Source organism: Nerophis ophidion, linkage group LG12, assembly GCF_033978795.1.
Source record: "Nerophis ophidion isolate RoL-2023_Sa linkage group LG12, RoL_Noph_v1.0, whole genome shotgun sequence".
In the NCBI taxonomy this organism is placed as follows: Eukaryota; Metazoa; Chordata; class Actinopteri; order Syngnathiformes; family Syngnathidae; genus Nerophis; species Nerophis ophidion.
The window spans coordinates 30,909,688-30,927,416 of record NC_084622.1 but is presented as its reverse complement, the minus strand read 5'-3'; the positions used below and the strand labels follow the sequence as shown (position 1 = coordinate 30,927,416).

Sequence of the window (17,729 nt, the reverse complement as noted above, 5' to 3'; positions counted from 1 at the left end):
AAAAATACAAAATAGAGTACACATACACACACACACACACACACACACACACACACACACACACACACACACACACACACACACACACACAATTCAGTCTCTCTTTCTTATTTTGACAATAAATGTCAAATAAAAGTCCATCAAATCAATTAAAACATTTTTTTATTATTCTGCTAATTTCATTCTTGGTCATTATTGCATTCTATAAAGCAATAGTTAATGATTACCTATTTATTTTTTACTGCGTCTGATAGACTAGTGTGTATTTTCTAAAAAAATAAAAAAAAGTTGCAAAGTTCAAAAATCAACACCCAGCCGAAATTGTAAGTCTAGACATGGCCCATTGTGCCGTTGCTTTGAGTTAACGTCGTTATTGCGTCCTCTCTACCACTCAAGCAAAGATGCAACGTAAATTGATGGATATTTTGGTTTTAGTTCATTTAGAGTGACATTATTGTCCTTTTATAGTAATATCAATGGATGTTTCCAGGCGTCTCCAATTGAAGCGATCAGAATATTTGATAACTTTCAGGAAGTCTATTTTATCATATTACTTGTGACGTACAACTGCATTCAGACTTCAAGTGTAATATGTTTCATCTATCTGGGGCACTGGACTTATTGCAGCCTCAGAAGTGCATAGGGTCAAAAATCCTTAAAGGGGTCACATTATGATTTTTTTCTACATTTAAAACACTTCCTGGATCGGTTTGCAGCCGAGTGTGAAGCGACCGGAATGAGAATCAGCACCTCCAAGTCCGAGTCCATGGTTCTCGCCCGGAAAAGGGTGGAATGCCATCTCCGGTTTGGGGAAGAGACCCTACCCCAAGTGGAGGAGTTCAAGTACCTAGGAGTCTTGTTCACGAGTGAGGGAAGAGTGGATCGTGAGATCGACAGGCGGATCGGTGCGGCGTCTTCAGTAATGCGGACGTTATACCGATCCGTTGTGGTGAAGAAGGAACTGAGCCGGAAGGCCAAGCTCTCAATTTACCGGTCGATCTACGTTCCCATCCTCACCTATGGTCATGAGCTTTGGGTCATGACCGAAAGGATGAGATCACGGGTACAAGCGGCCGAAATTAGTTTCCTCCGCCGTGTGGCGGGGCTCTCCCTTAGCGATAGGGTGAGAAGCTCTGCCATCCGGGAGGAACTCAAAGTAAAGCCACTGCTCCTTCACATCGAGAGGAGCCAGATAAGGTGGTTCGGGCATCTGGTCAGGATGCCCCCCGAACGCCTCCCTAGGGAGGTGTTTAGGGCACGTCCAACCGGTAGGAGGCCACGGGGAAGACCCAGGACACGTTGGGAAGACTATGTCTCCTGACTGGCCTGGGAACGCCTCAGGATCCCCCGGGAAGAGCTAGACGAAGTGGCTGGGGAGAGGGAAGTCTGGGTTTCCCTGCTTTGGCTGTTGCCCCCGCGACCCGACCTCGGATAAGCGGAAGAAGATGGATGGATGGAAAACACTTCCTTGTGATCGACATAACATGTAATGGTGGTTCTTTGATCAAAATATTGCATAGATTATGTTTTACAAACTATCTTCAAGCCACTATCTGACCATTTCTTCCGGATGCGCAGTTTAATGGGTGGTCATACTTATGGGCCTCAACTTCAAGTGCGTCTTCTCCCCTTCAGCCGTGTTATAGTTTTTAGCGGTACCATTTTAAGTCTACTGACATAAAATAAGTTAGAACTAAATGGTAAATGGATTTTACTTATATAGTGCATTTTTACCTTCAATGTATTCAAAGCGCTTTGAAACAAGGACCACATATACTAATGAGTAGCAGCTGGATACTTTGTTACAAGGGCACTGAGGATCAAACCCGCAACCTTCAGGTTAGGAGACCATTCTACGACCTGAGCCATTCTGCCCCTATACTATACGTTACTTTGTATTAGAAATAACAACAGCAGGGGATACATGTTGATGTAAGAGCCAGTTTGCCCCACAACAAGAGGATAGAGAAAAATGAGAAATGATTGACTACGTCGGACTACAATGAAAAACTTGCCCAAAGCTCTTTGGGTAAAACTACCATAGAATGGAGATATCCCCTGACATCATACTTGGGAAAATAGTTACAAATGGAGAAAATTCCCACCTCTTTGTTTGGAGGAAGTATGTAAAAAGGCAAAATTGTTGTAGAAATATCTCTGCCATGCCTTCATGGTTTGATTTCACATTTTCATGAATTATGCAGATCCCAAATAAACAAAACCAGATACCAGTATATAAGAAGAAAAGTAAGATTTGACAGGTAATGACCACTTTTTAGGGTTGCTTCACTCAGAGCGCCTGTCATGGATGCAGGCGCATAGTGACACTTAAGTTGAGGGGAATATGGCCACAATCCACAAGTCTGCGTAGCTTTTCACTCTTATGTGCTTGGGAAAATAGGGCCCTAAGTGCATATATATTCCTTTCTTTCTTGATTCTTTCTTTAAGGTAAATGATACATAATTAATATGGATGAAATTATGAAAGATATTGAATCGTGATTAGGGATTTAACGATATGAAAATGTAATATCAAAGTTGTTGTTTCCACAATTATCACGTTAATATTATTGTAGTATGTTGAATGTGCTCAAAATGACCTTACACACACTGAAATATTTTAACCAAGTAATTGCTATTTCAAATAACTAAAATAGATACACCCACCATTAAACCCCAACACTAATTTTCTTGTTTTTGTTTCTCATGCTTCACTGATAGTGTTTTTATTTCGTTGTATTTATGTTTTAATGGTTTCAATGGCTTTGTTTTATATATTGGTTTGAACTGCAGCACTTAAAATGTATTTAAATAAAAAGTGCATAGGAAATAAAATATATTATTACTTTTTATTTCTGATGGATGTTTGTCCTACTCTGTTCAGCAAATCTTTTTTCCTCTGAGGAACAATCGATCACTCTGGAAGACAGCAGTCTGTAACTATATATAGCTTAGTTGCTCAGACAGTAATGTGTTTAGATTAGAGTATGTGGTTTCTTAATAAGGAAAGACGTTAATGTCTCTTGTTTTCATGTTAGCATTTAAGATAGAGAGTTGGCGCAATACAGTCTGTGAGCTTATTAAAGAGTAGTTATCAATCTCAGTATTTTTATGACTTTTATTTAAAAACGGTAATATGCGTTGGCCGTTTTAACGTAGTTGTTATTACCGTTTATCGCTACCTCCTCAGGGCTGGACAATTAATCTGATTTTGATAATGGCTTCTCACAATTATAAAACTGTAATGATAAAAAAAAAAAGATTAATTAATAACATGCACGCAAATTCTGGAGCTTGTGACGGTGAAACGGATGAGGAGAGAATGAATGAAAAAAATTGCAGGTGTATTAGAAGTTTAAAATCTCACCATAATTTCTGCTTTTATTTTATTGCAACGCTCATATACCTGATCCATAATCACTAAACTTAAAAAAAACTAAGACATCCGATTTCGCATTTGCACAACCGTGAACAGAGTCACATAATTGGCCAAAAAACAGAATCTGCTGTCAAAACGCAGAATATCAGAGACATGTGAGTGAAATGTTGTCATTGTGAGGAGAAGGAAAATTTGTTTGGAGAATACTGTGTCCTGTATAACTCTCGCGGCTGTGTTGGAGCCACTATGGATTGAACTTTCACAGTATCATGTTAGACCCGCTCGACATCCATTGCTTTCGGTCCCCTGGGGGGGGGTGGTTGCCCACATCTGAGGTCCTCTCCAAGGTTTCTCATAGTCAGCATTGTCACTGGCGTCCCACTGGATGTGAATTCTCCCTGCCCACTGGGTATGAGTTTTCCTTGCCCTTTTGTGGGTTCTTCCGAGGATGTCGTAGTCGTAAAGGTTTGTACAGTCCTTTGAGACATTTGTGATTTAGGGCTATGTAAATAAACATTGATTGATTGATTGATTGATTGACTGTATCGCTCATTCTTACTCGACACAGTCAACCGCTCTTTCCTAAACTAACCAATGCTGCAACGGTCACTTGAAACAGCGACTAAACTACGGAGCTAAAGCAAGCAAGAACAATCCATACATCCACTATACATCTCATCTGCTTGTGTCTGCAACATCAATGTAAGATCAATGTACAAACAAGACAGCAGTCACAACTCGAAAGGCGCTCCCCCCCCCTTTTTTTTAAAACAGCCTCATGTGAGTGGCCACTTCTCTCGTCCGGTCTAACAAAAAGGTTTCAAAGAAGTATTTCACACAAGCATAATGTACTTAAAGCACTCTCATAAGTTTACATTAATTATTATACTTTGACCTAAAATACTTGTCAAAATTGTCCTAAGATGTATTGCACCAATAAATGTGTATTTGTGCATTTAATTAAATATTTAATTAAACATTATCTTTTTGTTACATTTTATTTGGCACAAAAAGCATACACTCTATGGTGGTAAAATAGATGGATTAAGACAATTAAAACAAAAAAATAAATGTAATTGTTTTTTAAATTGCTATTTTCATTTACATGTACTATTAGCGCTATTACTTATTATTGGTTTATTTGTTACTCAATTTATATCGGTTTGTTTCGAACCATATCTAAATTTGAGTTTTGGTGGTAAAATAAATACTCATGTTTTGAAATTGATGATTAATCGTGATTACAACATCACTAAAAATAATTGTGTTTATTTTGCTATAGTCGTCTAGACAATCGTCCACAGCATTTTTGTGACTAATCCGATTAAAAATGTTAATCGTATGACAGCAATACATACAAAAACATTTTCATCATCCAAACACTAACCACGTAGGTATTCCTACCTGGAAGAGTTTGACGGAGAAACAGAAGAACCCGAATGACGATTTCTCCGACGACCGCGTGGTGGTGAGCCCAGTCCAGATCTTCTTCGAGGGGATTTTGACCGACGCCAAGGATCCTTCCATTCATCTGGCTGTCTCATTAATGGAACAAGCTCTTTCTTTGTGGGAGGCTCCATTGGTCTGCTGAAATGACAGAAAACATTCAGTTAACTATTGTATCAATTAATGGTGGCAAGGTATCCCAAAATAAAATTAAGTTAGGCTACACTTTGTAGTTATGCCATTGTTACCATGTATGGCATATTGAGAAATTGTGAACAGATTTAAAAAGGGTTAGCTAGGTAGGAGTTAATGAGGTTACATTTTACATTGGGACAAAAAAACATCTTTCATACAAGACTACATGTGGATTGCTGTACACATATTATTGACTTGTAACACTGACAGTCCAACCTGTAAAAAGCTAAGGCCATGTCCACACGAACACGGATACTTAAAATACGCATACTTATCTCTGCGTTGTCTCACGCAAACGTATACTTTTGTCTTTAAAAACATAGACTTCTGCAAATGCTGGCCAAAGTGTAGAGTTCCAAAACTCTCTGCTTAGTGTGTGTGTGTGTACACGGCACAGAGGCTTGTTATGACATCACGGTTGTGCGCTGTCATTTTCACAGCTCAACAACACTGCCTTGCTGGCTTTAAACACACTTTTAGAGGAATTACTGTATGTTTGAATGCAAACATCCTGCTATTTTCACTCAAAATTAATAAAAAAGACTAACTTTATTCATATTTCTGCTCAAACTCTTAATGGATTTGTCCTGATACAGCATCTAAATGTACAAAACTTAAAAAAAAAAAAAAACCTCCCCCTATCAAAATGTAAAAATAGAGATAAAGACATCATGTAATGACAAAAAAGCTGACAAGTTGATGTTATTAATGAATAAAAAAAAAACCTAATATTTGTCTTTAGATGTATTGATAACGTTTATCTAGTCTTTTTATTAGACATCACAAATGACATGATGGTATTATGTGCACACCTCAACATTGCTTTACCTAACAATCAGTAATTATTATATCAATATTGATAACAATAATCTTAATTATTACTTTGGCCATAATAGGCAGCCCTACATTTAATACATGAACACAATTTTTTATATATATGGACAAAAAGTGCAGTTACGTCTCATGGCCATCAGGTGCCATCTTTCGAAATTTTCTCTCTCTCCAAGATATATATATATATATATATATATACATACATACATACATACACATATATGTATGCACCTAGGGATAGGTTGATTGACAACATTAAATTGGCCCTAGTGTGTAAATGTGAAAGTTGTCTGTCAATCTGTGTTGGCCCTGTGATGAGGTGCCGACATGTCCAGGGTGTACGACCGCCTTCATGCAGCTGAAATGGGCTCCAGCACCCCCTGCGACCCCGAAGGGGACAAGCGGCAGAAAATGGATGGACGGGACGGAAGCGCGCAACCCCGAATGGGACAAGTAGCAGAAAATGGATGGATGGGACGGAACCGCACAGACAGACACGCACAGGCAGACAGACATAAAGACAGACAGTCAGACAGAGACACATATTAAACTTTGTGAATCTATGGAAACTTCAATTTTATCTCCCGATGGATCGACATCATTCGAGGATGGAGAGAGGCTAGCTGTTAGCTTCAAGCTAACCACCACCCGACCAGACTCCTCCACCCCAAAACCTACTATGCCATTTTGAAGGCCCACGGCACATTCTACCCATTTTGAAAATTTCTAGCGCCAAGGAACATCAGCTTTTAGAAATTAAAAGGGTTTCAGTCGAAAATATGCAAGAATACTTTACTTGATTTTACTAGGTAGCAGGTTAAGAAGATAAGTTAAAAACCTCAAATAACTGAGTTTATTTTTTGCATGGACTTCAACAAGCATGATTCCAAATATTGGTGAAAATAAAAATGCATGGGGTGATTCCCACTTTTGTATTTCAGATGCTTAAAATACTTTGTTTTAAAGCCTTTACGGATATTTAGGCTAACTACAATGTGATTAGTCACTGCTTTTCAACCAAATTGAGCAGCTACAGGTTTAAGCTTTTAACTAAACGCAACAAGGAAGAATTAAAAACATATTTGGCAAAGGGACGCGATTATCTCATTCTCAGCATGCGTGTGGCATCTTTTTGCTCAGGAAGAGTAAATAACACATTCCACAGTGGTGCTGTAAGTACAAATAGATGACGCTATTCACCGTGACACTAGAACTAAAAATAGAATCTTGATGAGCTATTTTAAGCCCCAGAGCAATTAGTAACAAAGAGTTTTATTTGTTCAGGCCTCACGTGAGAAAATAAGGAGATCAACAGGTGATGACGATGTTTAAAGAGTGCTTCAAGTATAATTAATTTACTTGATGATTCCGGAAATGCATAATCAGACATGAGCAATTTGGAGTGCGTTGATAAAAGGGTTAAAGCAAACAGTGCTGCATCACATTTGTGAGAATGTAGAGCAAGGGTCCTCACCCTACCAACGTAATTTGACAAAATTAAAAGAGCTAAAAGCCCCTTTGTTTTACTTGTGACTGATCAAGTTTATTTTATTTACAAAGCATATTTTTGTAAAAATATTTGATCTCCATAAAAACAATGTAAATTAAAGTATATTCGGGTATTTTTAAATAGCACAGAAAATTAACTGTCCATGCAAAAGATAATAGTTTATATTAATAATCAAATTTGTTGATGTCATTCAAGTAAATACCATTGCTGAATTAGTCCATCTTCATCTACATTGACAATCAAGCAACATTTCAAAAGTGCTTAATTTATTATATTAGTGGTTTCAGATTATTGCAAAGAAAAATGTACAGAGATATTTTTTATTTTATTTTTCTAAATAAATCTCTGAATATTTTCAAATTATGTAATCTGTAAAGCATCTTTATTGTGTATCCACAAGTACATGGACATTTTTCAAATACATTTTCTGACCCGACCTGACTTTGATGCCATAAGTGGTAATACTGAAGAAATTTCCATTTTCTTTCAACCCTATTCACGACCAATCTCAGCAAAAACTTGCCAGTAGTATTTAAATGATCACAAATGTTTCTTATTAACGGGGGCATACTGTACAGTAGGGCTAATAATTATTCGATCCTCTACTGACTTTTTATGTTTACCCCTTTATAAGGACATGATGAGTCCATAATTTCATGGTAAATACATTTTCACACAGAGACACAACAACAACAAAGCCAAAGGTTGTATTTAATCATCAGCCCATCCATCCATCCATTTTTCTACCGCTTGTCCCTTTCAGGGTCATGAGGGGTGCTGAAACCTATCTCAGCTGCATTCGGGCCATAGGCGGGGTACACCCTGGACAAGTTGCCACCTCATCACAGGGCCAACCCAGATAGACAACATTCACATTCACACACTAGGGCTAATTTACTGTTACCAATCTACCTATACCTAGGGGCATGTCTTTGGAAGTGGGAGGAAGCCGGAGTACCCGGAGGGAACCCACACAGTCACGGGGAGAACATGCAAACCAATAACAAAAAAATTCAGATCCCCACTGACCCACAAAGCACACACACACGTGTAAGCTTTAGTAAGCTTAGTGAGACAGCAACAACTGTTGACTTAAAATTGAAGAGACAACTAGCACTCGAGTTTGTTAACAGCCGCTATTCCAACCCAATAATTTTTTCAGAAACTTTTAAAATTCATAGGGAATTTGAAAAGGGACTACCTGAAAACCTGTCTATGTTTCCACCAAAATGATCAAAGTATAACATTTCCCCCTTGAGGAAAGACAAGTTTCAGAAGTTCCAGTCTGCGCTGGAAAATACTGCTTGCCGGAAAACATTCAAACCCAACTACACAAAAACTGTACCTAATTCCGAGAAGACCGTGTGCAACTTAGCTGACTAGAATGTGATCAATCTTTCAGTTACCTTTTTATACTCATTCATAGCCTTAAAATTGTCTACAAAGTCGAAATCAAGACATGTCATTTCATTAATGCAATCACGCCTCAACACGCGAAATGATGAACACCTGACCACGTAGAGAAAGAAATTACATGCTGTTGAGTAAAGATGATTAAGTCACAGAGTTGGAGCACACTGCTGCGCGAGAAAAACCGGCTCAGCCAAGAAGCAGTCATCGAATGCCTTTCGTTACTGAATATTTCTGTCTGTAAGATGATTGGACTAGGAATGGAACAATAAGAAAAAATCATATCTGGGTTATCGTGACCAGAATTATCACAGTTATCATTCTTATTGAGGTATTTTTGAATCTGCTCAAAAAGTACTTATGATAACTCAATGACAACCTTCTTCTTTGTAGAAGTACATTTTACTCAGTGTAAATTCAAGGAACACAATAACAAACTGGCCACCGCCATTCACCTTAACTGACCAACAACCGGAGCCCGTGCATAGAGCAATGCATGCTGGGAGGTACCGTAAATACAATAAAAGAGTGGCTGAACCGTAAGTACCATAAAAGTGCGCAATGCAAAAACAGAACATTTACAATCTCCCACTTTTTTTTTTTATAAACACAAAGTCACAGTCTGTTATTAATGTCCATAAGTATAAAAATGTAAGACCATAGTGACTAACAAAAAAAATCCTGTACAAAAAAATGTCCACAAAAGAATAGTCTCTATTCCAGTTTCCATTCTCCAACACTGAGTGCCTTTAGGAGCTGAAGTGCGGATGCACCTCGTTTTATCAAACAGTCAGCTAGCTGCTCTACTGTAGGTTCCCAGAGTATCTGTTGGATTCTTTTACTCTGAAGAAGTTCTTTGATGCCCCTTATTTCAAGGCAGAGCCTTTTCTCTGTCACTGACTTAGTAGACTTGATGGCGTCAGCAAAGGAGTGGTTATCAGTGACACACACTATTGGTGAGACATGCTCTGTCATGAAAAAGGGAGGTTTTTGCGGTTGGTGCACTAATTGTAAGTGTATATTGTGTTCTTTATGTTGATTTAATAAAAACATATAAAAAAAATATATAATTAAAAAAAAAAAAAAAATTAATAAAAAATTATTCTGCGGCCCGGTGGTTGGGGACCACTGATGTAAAGTCTGCACAGTAGCATGTTTTATGTTAGCTGCAAGGACACATGTATCAAACATAATATCCGGTCTACTTTGTCTGGCAACCCACAGAAGTTGACCTGATCTCAAGTCATCAATTTCACTTTCAGTCAAAAGAGCATCCTGTCTCATGGCTCTGGAGATGTCTATTTGAATTGGCTGGAGATTATGTATGTAATTGTCCTGATGCATACATATCACTCCATTTGCAGTGACATACTCCATGCCAACATAGCAAAAACTGTCATGTTCTTCTCTGCCCACTTGAAAGACAGATTGCAGGTGAGGGATTACTGTTGCAAAAATCTGTGAACCGCCCCAGATGAAATCATCGACATTGCAAGCAAGCACCCCAGACATAATACAATTTTTATCAAACCAATAAAATATAGCAGGGTCAACTTGTGACATATTTCCTCCAGTTTGCAACATTGTACCAATATAGTGATGCATCATTTAGTCCATAAACACATCTGTTTAGCTTCCATAGAGTTCCCTCACTCTTAGCTTCAGGTGGTGGACGAACATAGATGTTTCGGGATAACTAATTTCCTTGAAGGAATGCTGACTTAATGTCCATAGAGTGGGGTGTCCATCGGTTTTGACTTATCACAGACATGAGTAGTCTAAGAGACTCTGAGGCACATGTTGGTGAGTCTTTTGGGAGATCTTTTGTGTTTAGCTCTTCAAAACCTCTCGCCATGAGCCTTGCTTTTGGAACTATGCCATCTGGTGTGTCTGAGTATGCACACCCACCTTGTGGAAATTAATTTTTGTCCCATGTTTTTTACTTCATCAAACACACCGTGTTTCTCCCAGTTACTGATTTCAGTAAGTTTAGCTGATTCAAACGACACATCCTTTGTAACAAGTACATTCTCGTGATCAGATGGCTGTTCCACCCTGTCCAATGACTGAATCTGCAGTGTGTCAACCTGTGAAAGGTCAGCAGACCTTTTTGTGCCAGTGAGGCTAACTGGCTCTGTGTACTCCAGATTGTACCAGTCCTTCTGTTTTCCAGTTGCCTTTCCCGCTCGACCTAGCAATTCTCTCAGAGCACTCTGCCTCAGTAAATGCTGTCCTTGCTTCATGTAATGCTGAAATGTGCTGTCCTACCCATTTACTCATGCCATCTCTTATGGCCGGAACTTCATCAGTTTGGGGTTCATTCTCATGGGTGGCTGTGCAATCTCTGTCCACTATGCTTACACAGTAGTGTCCTGAGGATGTAATCTCAAGAGGCACTGGTTGCTGAAACATTGTGGCTTTATCATTCTCAATGTCAAGCACTGCTTTTGCCCTCTTAAGTGATGTTTTACTTAGTAGTAAAGGAATGTTCACGGAGACCACCTCAGTCTCTATGTAGCACCTGGTTTGGCCTATTTTAGATGGGACTTTCACTTTTTTTATGGAATGAACAACTTGTCCATCACCAAACTTAAAAGCTCTTCTAGTTTGTGTATTTTCAATTTTTTTCTTGTCACTCTCTTTCAGTGTATGAATGTAATTGTCCAGCCATTTTTCACCACAGACTGTTCTGGTGCATGGAGTGTCAATTACAGCTGAACCTAGGGCTTCTACCACGAATATTTCAGCATCAGATACTGACTCTTTAGTAAACAATATAACATTGCACTCTTCAAGTGCTTCTGTCTCTTCATTTTCCTCTGTCATTTTTACATGTTCAGCCTTATTTGGGCAGTCCTTAGCCCAGTGAAATGTACTCTGGCAAATTACACACTTTCACCTCCTACCGTACCTATCTAGTGGCTTTGAGGAAGTCAATGGCACCCTCTTTTGGTCGGGTTGGGAACAAAATTTCCTTCCGTCTTTTTCTTTGATCCACATAGAAAGCAACATCTTTACGCACATTAATTCCCCCGCTGCATGTGGGCGGCTTCATATTGTCACCAAAAATCCTTTTTAGAGCTGACTTCATGCTTGCAAATGTAAGTGTTGAACAAGCTGTAAGCGCAAGCTGTTTATCTTTAACATCAAGACTGGCTGTATCCAACAACTTGAATGCCAAAACAGCGTCGGGAAGAACCATGTCAAATTTGCGCATTTTGTTGTACCTCTGCTCGAACTGAACGATGTAATCCGCCATGGAAACTTAGTTTTCTCTCCGAATATTGTCAAAGTCCGTGTAAGCTCTGCCCTTTTCTTATTTTAAGAATACATTATCCAATGCCTTTACAAGGGTCTCCATCCAATCATCTTTGTTCAAATCATCCGCAGGTATTTCCAAAGCTGTATCTCTAGCTCTCCCCCTCAGTGATAGAGCAACAGCCAGGGTTTCCCACACATTCATTTATTTAAAAAAAAAAAAAATCCCCCCCCCGGGCTTTTGACTCGCTCGACCGCTCATAAAAGCAATGGGACTCTTTCTGTGAATGGAGCTTGTAGTTACATATTATATAAATATGTAAATATTATATAAATATGTATATAAATATGTACATAGAGTGTTATAATTATATTCCAACTGCGCGTTCTTCTTGGTCATCGCCGCCGCCGCTGCCATTATTTTTATTTGTTATATTTGGCGAGCGATGTGGCCTCCTACCCTGTTCAGCAGTCCCAGAGACCACCATGAAAACACCTCCATGTCACTGTGTGCTAAGACAGCATGGCCTGTACGTTCAATGTACATTGACTTGACATAAATCGATACTCTGGAGTACTGATAGAATTTGGTTAGTGCCTATAAAAGTAGGCACTAACCAAACTACTAAAGTACCCAACTCTACAGCTATATGATGTTGTAGCTGCTTCCTTCATTATGAAGATGAGACATTGATCGAACAGAAATGTTACTTACTTGGGAGGCAGAATTAAAGGTGACTGTGGTTTGAGTTTGTTTTCATCTTTCTTCTCTCGGATGTCTCGAGGCGGACGCATCTTTGGTCTCTCCTTGTCATCTCGCTTTATCCGGTCTCTCTCCCACTCCTCTTTTCGCCTTAATCGCTCCTTCTCCCGCTCTCTCTCCCGCTCTCGTTCCCTCTGTCGGCGCTCCCTCTCACGGTGATCTCTCTCTCGCTCTCTATCTCTGTGACGCTCTCGAGGGTCCCTTTCCCGTTCACGCTCCTGTAATAGTAACCAAATTGATAAACAACAACAATGATTAACCACCAACCAAATAGTGTACTATTCAAGCAAAACATACATATTACTACTACTTCTTACTGATTTATTTTTTAAAAGATGGTTGGGCATCTATGAAAGCCTGAGTATCATAGCATATTTTTCAAATTGATTAAAAGTTTGATTTATAATGTTCTAAATTGATGAATCACGATTCGATCTACACTTAAATATTGAAAATGTCTCAAATCTTTTACAACATATTTTCTAATGTACGTTGTTTTCACCATCAACTACATCAGACAGTTTAAACTTTCTTAAAAGTCTCAAAAGTCCAATTTTTAAATAGAAAAGGATTTTCACGTGAAAATGTTGAAAGTCAAAGTGTAATTCTATTGCTACATTCTATCACTACAAACTGCATTTAGGTTTCTTCAAGGGCAAAATAATAAGAGTAAACATGCAAGTTATTGTTTTAAGACTCGTTTTTTATCAGAGCGGTCAGACAGGATGTAACGCACAGCAATTTTATCGTGAAAGCCAGAAAAGTGCGCTTGTTTTTTTGGGCGCCCTTGACAACATTGCTGCTTGCAGGGAGATGAAGTTGTAAAAAAAAAGAACTTCAAAAGTACTGCTGTAGTCTTTTCTTTAGTGGTGATCCTACAAGAATCTCAGTTACAAAACACAATCCATAATATCAATTTTATATTTATTTAGATCTTTACATTGATGATCACAACTCGAACTTGGTTAAATAATCAATTTTATCCAGTAGTAAGTTTCTATTGTGTTGTCACAGAGTAAGAGAACTTGGTATATACTATATAATACTCAAGACTACAGCGAGTTGAACTTCATATTAATGCAAATTTTGTATCCTAAGTATATTTGTGTGTGCATGTAGGTAACTGATTGAGTAAAAGACATTCAAATAAATCACATTGTTAAATAAACTATTTATGAAGTGAGGTCAATTTCCTTGCATAATATACAAAGACAAAAAGGCACTTTAATTTTCTCGCATTTTTGCATTAGTTAATAGGGTGGGTCTGCTTCTACAAACCCACTTAATGCAGTGTCTATGTTGACAAATGTTTAAGCTCTGAGCTCCAAGAGAGCTGTAAGCCATACCACCAGCCCCATCTGCACTATCCAAGTACATGTTTTTCTTTTACAATTCTACTAATGGCCAATGGATGATACTTACACTATAGTGGTAAGGAAGAGGCGCTTCTGTATACTGCACTCTGAAGTTTTCATACTGTCCACCTCGCCATAGGGCCTCCATTTCATAATCATAGTAGGGCTCAGCATATGCATCACTGCAGAGAAGACAAATTTAGAAAAAACATCAAGACACACAACAAAAACATTTACTTCAGACTTAAATTTGTAGGTTCCTCAAGCAAATCTTATATCTAATTCTGCCCCTTCTCCATGTATTTTACTGATAGTTCATTCACAACATAACTTTTACATGTAAACACATTAACTTAACTTCACTTCCGGTGTAAAAAAAAGGAAGGCGTTGAAGTAATAACTTATTGCCGACCAATCAATGAATGTAATGAAATGTTTTAATAGTGTAGAACCTGCCATTATCTACAGTACTCTTGTAGTTCTTAGCACTTATGAAAATGAAGGTTCTTCTGGAGGTTTTCTGTGTGTTGGTATTTGTAGAATAACAACATTACCCAAAAGTCATAGCGGTAGAGCGGAGCCAGAAAGTAAAGAGATACTAGCAGAGAAATGAACAAAAGTATCCCGCAGAGTTGTAAATAAAGAGTTCATTTGCTACTGTAAGCTGTTGTTTCTATGTTTTTGAAACAAACAAATATAACATTATGCATGCAATTGTATGCTCGCTGTGGGGGAGGCTTTTCGCTTTGCCTATTATTACTGTTTGTATTTGAATATTGAATAATTGCATGGCTCAAAGACACTCTTGTTCCAGTTAAAGCATATGCTAAATATAGCGTCAGTTGCAAAATTGGCACCAGAGAAGCATCCTCCTGCATTTTATTCTCTGGCAAAACAAGTTTGTATTAGCTGTTGTGAAGCGGACTTTCGATACATCCACCACACATTCATTACAATTCGTTTAAAAACAAGGGAAAACCTGGATGCGCCAAATCTGCATTTGTGAGTTTATTTGTAGCCACAAATCAATGGTTAAAAACAAAACACTGACAAATGTGCGTGTGTGTGAATTGCCATTCGTCTGTGAAGACTGGAGTTTAGCGCACTATCACAAGGAGGAGCATAGCTTGGAGGTGCAACGCATGAGGTGAACATCAATTTAACAATGCATTTTTTTAAACATTGTGAAATTAATAATAAAGATGCATTTTTAATAAAAAACAACATTGTTATAAATAGTGAATCGGATTACGATTTAAAATGGATTACTTGTAAAGCCCTAACTCTTACTACACTAAATTGATACATTAAGCTGTCCACAGAGTTGAAAAGAGTCAATACTTACCCATACATTGGCTCTCTCAAGTCAGTTTCACTGAAAGAACAATTCAAATATTAAATAAGAAAGTGTTTTCATTAAAAAAAGTATATTTGCTTAAGTGACAAAGGCTAAAACATTATACTTCAGTGAAACAATGTATTAGCTAATTTTGGTTAAATATCTTGGTGTCTCATCTCACCAAAAATACTTAAAAAATATTTATAAATGTAACACGATCACATTAGCCAAGATAGAACCTTGGTGATACTAACATTCAACTTGTGCCTTTCAACATGCACAATTGTTACATGTGAAAGACCAACGCATCCTGATTAGAAATGAAACAATTGCGGTTAAGTCATACTCTCTGATAATGCGATAGCTGCGTTCCCTGAAGAAATCATTTTCCTTGTCGAATTCCCTCTCATCCTCTCCAATAGTCACATTAAAACGTTTTTCTTCGAAGTCTGGCTCTTGCTCCTTACGGATGGTGGCCTTCTTCAACATCTACCGGGAACACAAAAAAAAAAACAGTATTACCAAATCTTAATCAAAGGCAAGCAGTCAAGTCAAAATTTATTTTGCCTGTACACTGTTGCCTGTGTTCACACTTGTTTTTTTTTTTTTAAAACAAACTTTGACATTTGGTTAAGTGTGAAACCGAGTAACCAAACACAAAACAAGCAAAACCAGACAAGTGAACTCTGGTGAGGTTAACTTCATTTGTGTTCAAGTGTAAATGCTACACAGACCAGTGTTGAAAACTACACCAATTAGCACACATTCAAACATTACAATCAAATAAGACAAATTGCGGCACAAGTACGTCCCTTTGTATATGTGGCAGAGTGCTTTGGGGATGTGGGCACTTGGAGGTCAACAACAGGAAGCTATTAAATTATATGTTTGATAATCCATCCAACAATCAATCAATATTTATTTATATAGCCCTAAATCACAAGTGTCTCAAAGGGCAGCACAAACCACAACAACATCCTCCGTACAGAGCCCACATAAGGGCAAGGAAAAACTCACACCCAGTGGGACGTCGGTGACAGTGACAATGATTATGAGAAACCTTGGAGAGGACCACATATGTGGGCAGCCCCCCACCCCAGGGGACCGAAAGATAAGCTTTTAATGAAATCTGAACTAATAGAAATAGCCAACTATAAAAATAAGCAACACATTCAACACGACAGACAACATTTCAGTTTCAAATTTAGCTATTTAAATGCGACTAAGTTCCCAGTCAATAAATGGTTGTTGCGGGAACTGCCATGCAAGGCGTTAACCAAGACCCATCAGGAGCAAGGGTGAAGCGTCTTGCTCAAGGACACAACGGACGTGACTAGGATGGTAGAAGGTGGGGATTGAACCAGTAACCCTCAGATTGCTGGCACGGCCACTCTCCCAACTTCGCCACGCCGTACCCTTCTACAGCATGCACTTACCCTCACTTATAGTCACAAAATTTGGGTAGTGACTAAAATTATACAAGTGGCCGAAATGTGTTTCATCTGCAGGGCGGCTGGAATCTGGTTGAGTATAAAGCTTTGTTTACGCTTCTGTGCCAACCTGCCAGCATTCCCATCACCGGTTTGCTCCTCTCTCTCCAAACCGTCCTGCAAAATAATTTAGCCCAGGATTGCAACTACAAAGACTATGTTTACTTGGCTTTTGGTATATAATTTCCAGAGTTATTGTGTCTTATTTACATTCTAACTCTGCAATTTTGGATAAACATTTAGAACAAAGTGAAAATTGCAACATCAATTAGTTCGAACTCCAATAACATTGCTGCCATTTTTTGATCAATGAAGGACGCTAACAAGCTAAATGGTCGATAAAAGTTGAGATTGCTCAAGGAGTTGACCTTACGCAAAACACCACCTGTAGAATTGCATCAGAGAATGGCATGTTGCTCAAACTCGACAAAGTGCTATAACAAAATAAGATGGAGACGGGGTCTCCTAATGACTACACGGAAGCTCCAGAGATTAACCCCTTGGTCATTCAGGAGAGGCTTAGAGTGTAGCTTTTACGCCTAGAGGATTCAGTTGTAATGGCTTGAGCATCTAGATAAAATGCCTCAGGGTGCCTCCAGGTTGACATGTTCCAAGCATAATGAACCAGGTAGCCTTGTAGTAGACCTAGGACAAGCTAAAGGGATTATGTGTTACAGCAGCTCTATCTCGTGGACCTGGAGGAGGTGACCAGAGACAGGGAATTCCGACTGGATAAGCGGAAGACAAAGG

At 38.6% G+C, this 17,729-nt stretch overlaps 1 protein-coding gene across 3 annotated transcripts in view; it reads right to left on the bottom strand.

Moving 5' to 3' along the window:
• Window positions 1-17,729, bottom strand: part of zc3h18 (zinc finger CCCH-type containing 18) — a 56,245-nt gene that overhangs the window by 25,245 nt on the left and 13,271 nt on the right. For all 3 annotated transcript variants that reach the window (XM_061917353.1, XM_061917355.1, XM_061917354.1), the window contains exons 6-10: window positions 15,836-15,978; window positions 15,496-15,525; window positions 14,218-14,332; window positions 12,748-13,013; window positions 4,784-4,966 (exon numbers count right to left, since the gene is read on the bottom strand). In XM_061917353.1, coding sequence (XP_061773337.1) covers window positions 4,784-4,966; window positions 12,748-13,013; window positions 14,218-14,332; window positions 15,496-15,525; window positions 15,836-15,978 — 737 coding nt within the window. The remainder of the gene's footprint in view (window positions 1-4,783; window positions 4,967-12,747; window positions 13,014-14,217; window positions 14,333-15,495; window positions 15,526-15,835; window positions 15,979-17,729) is intronic.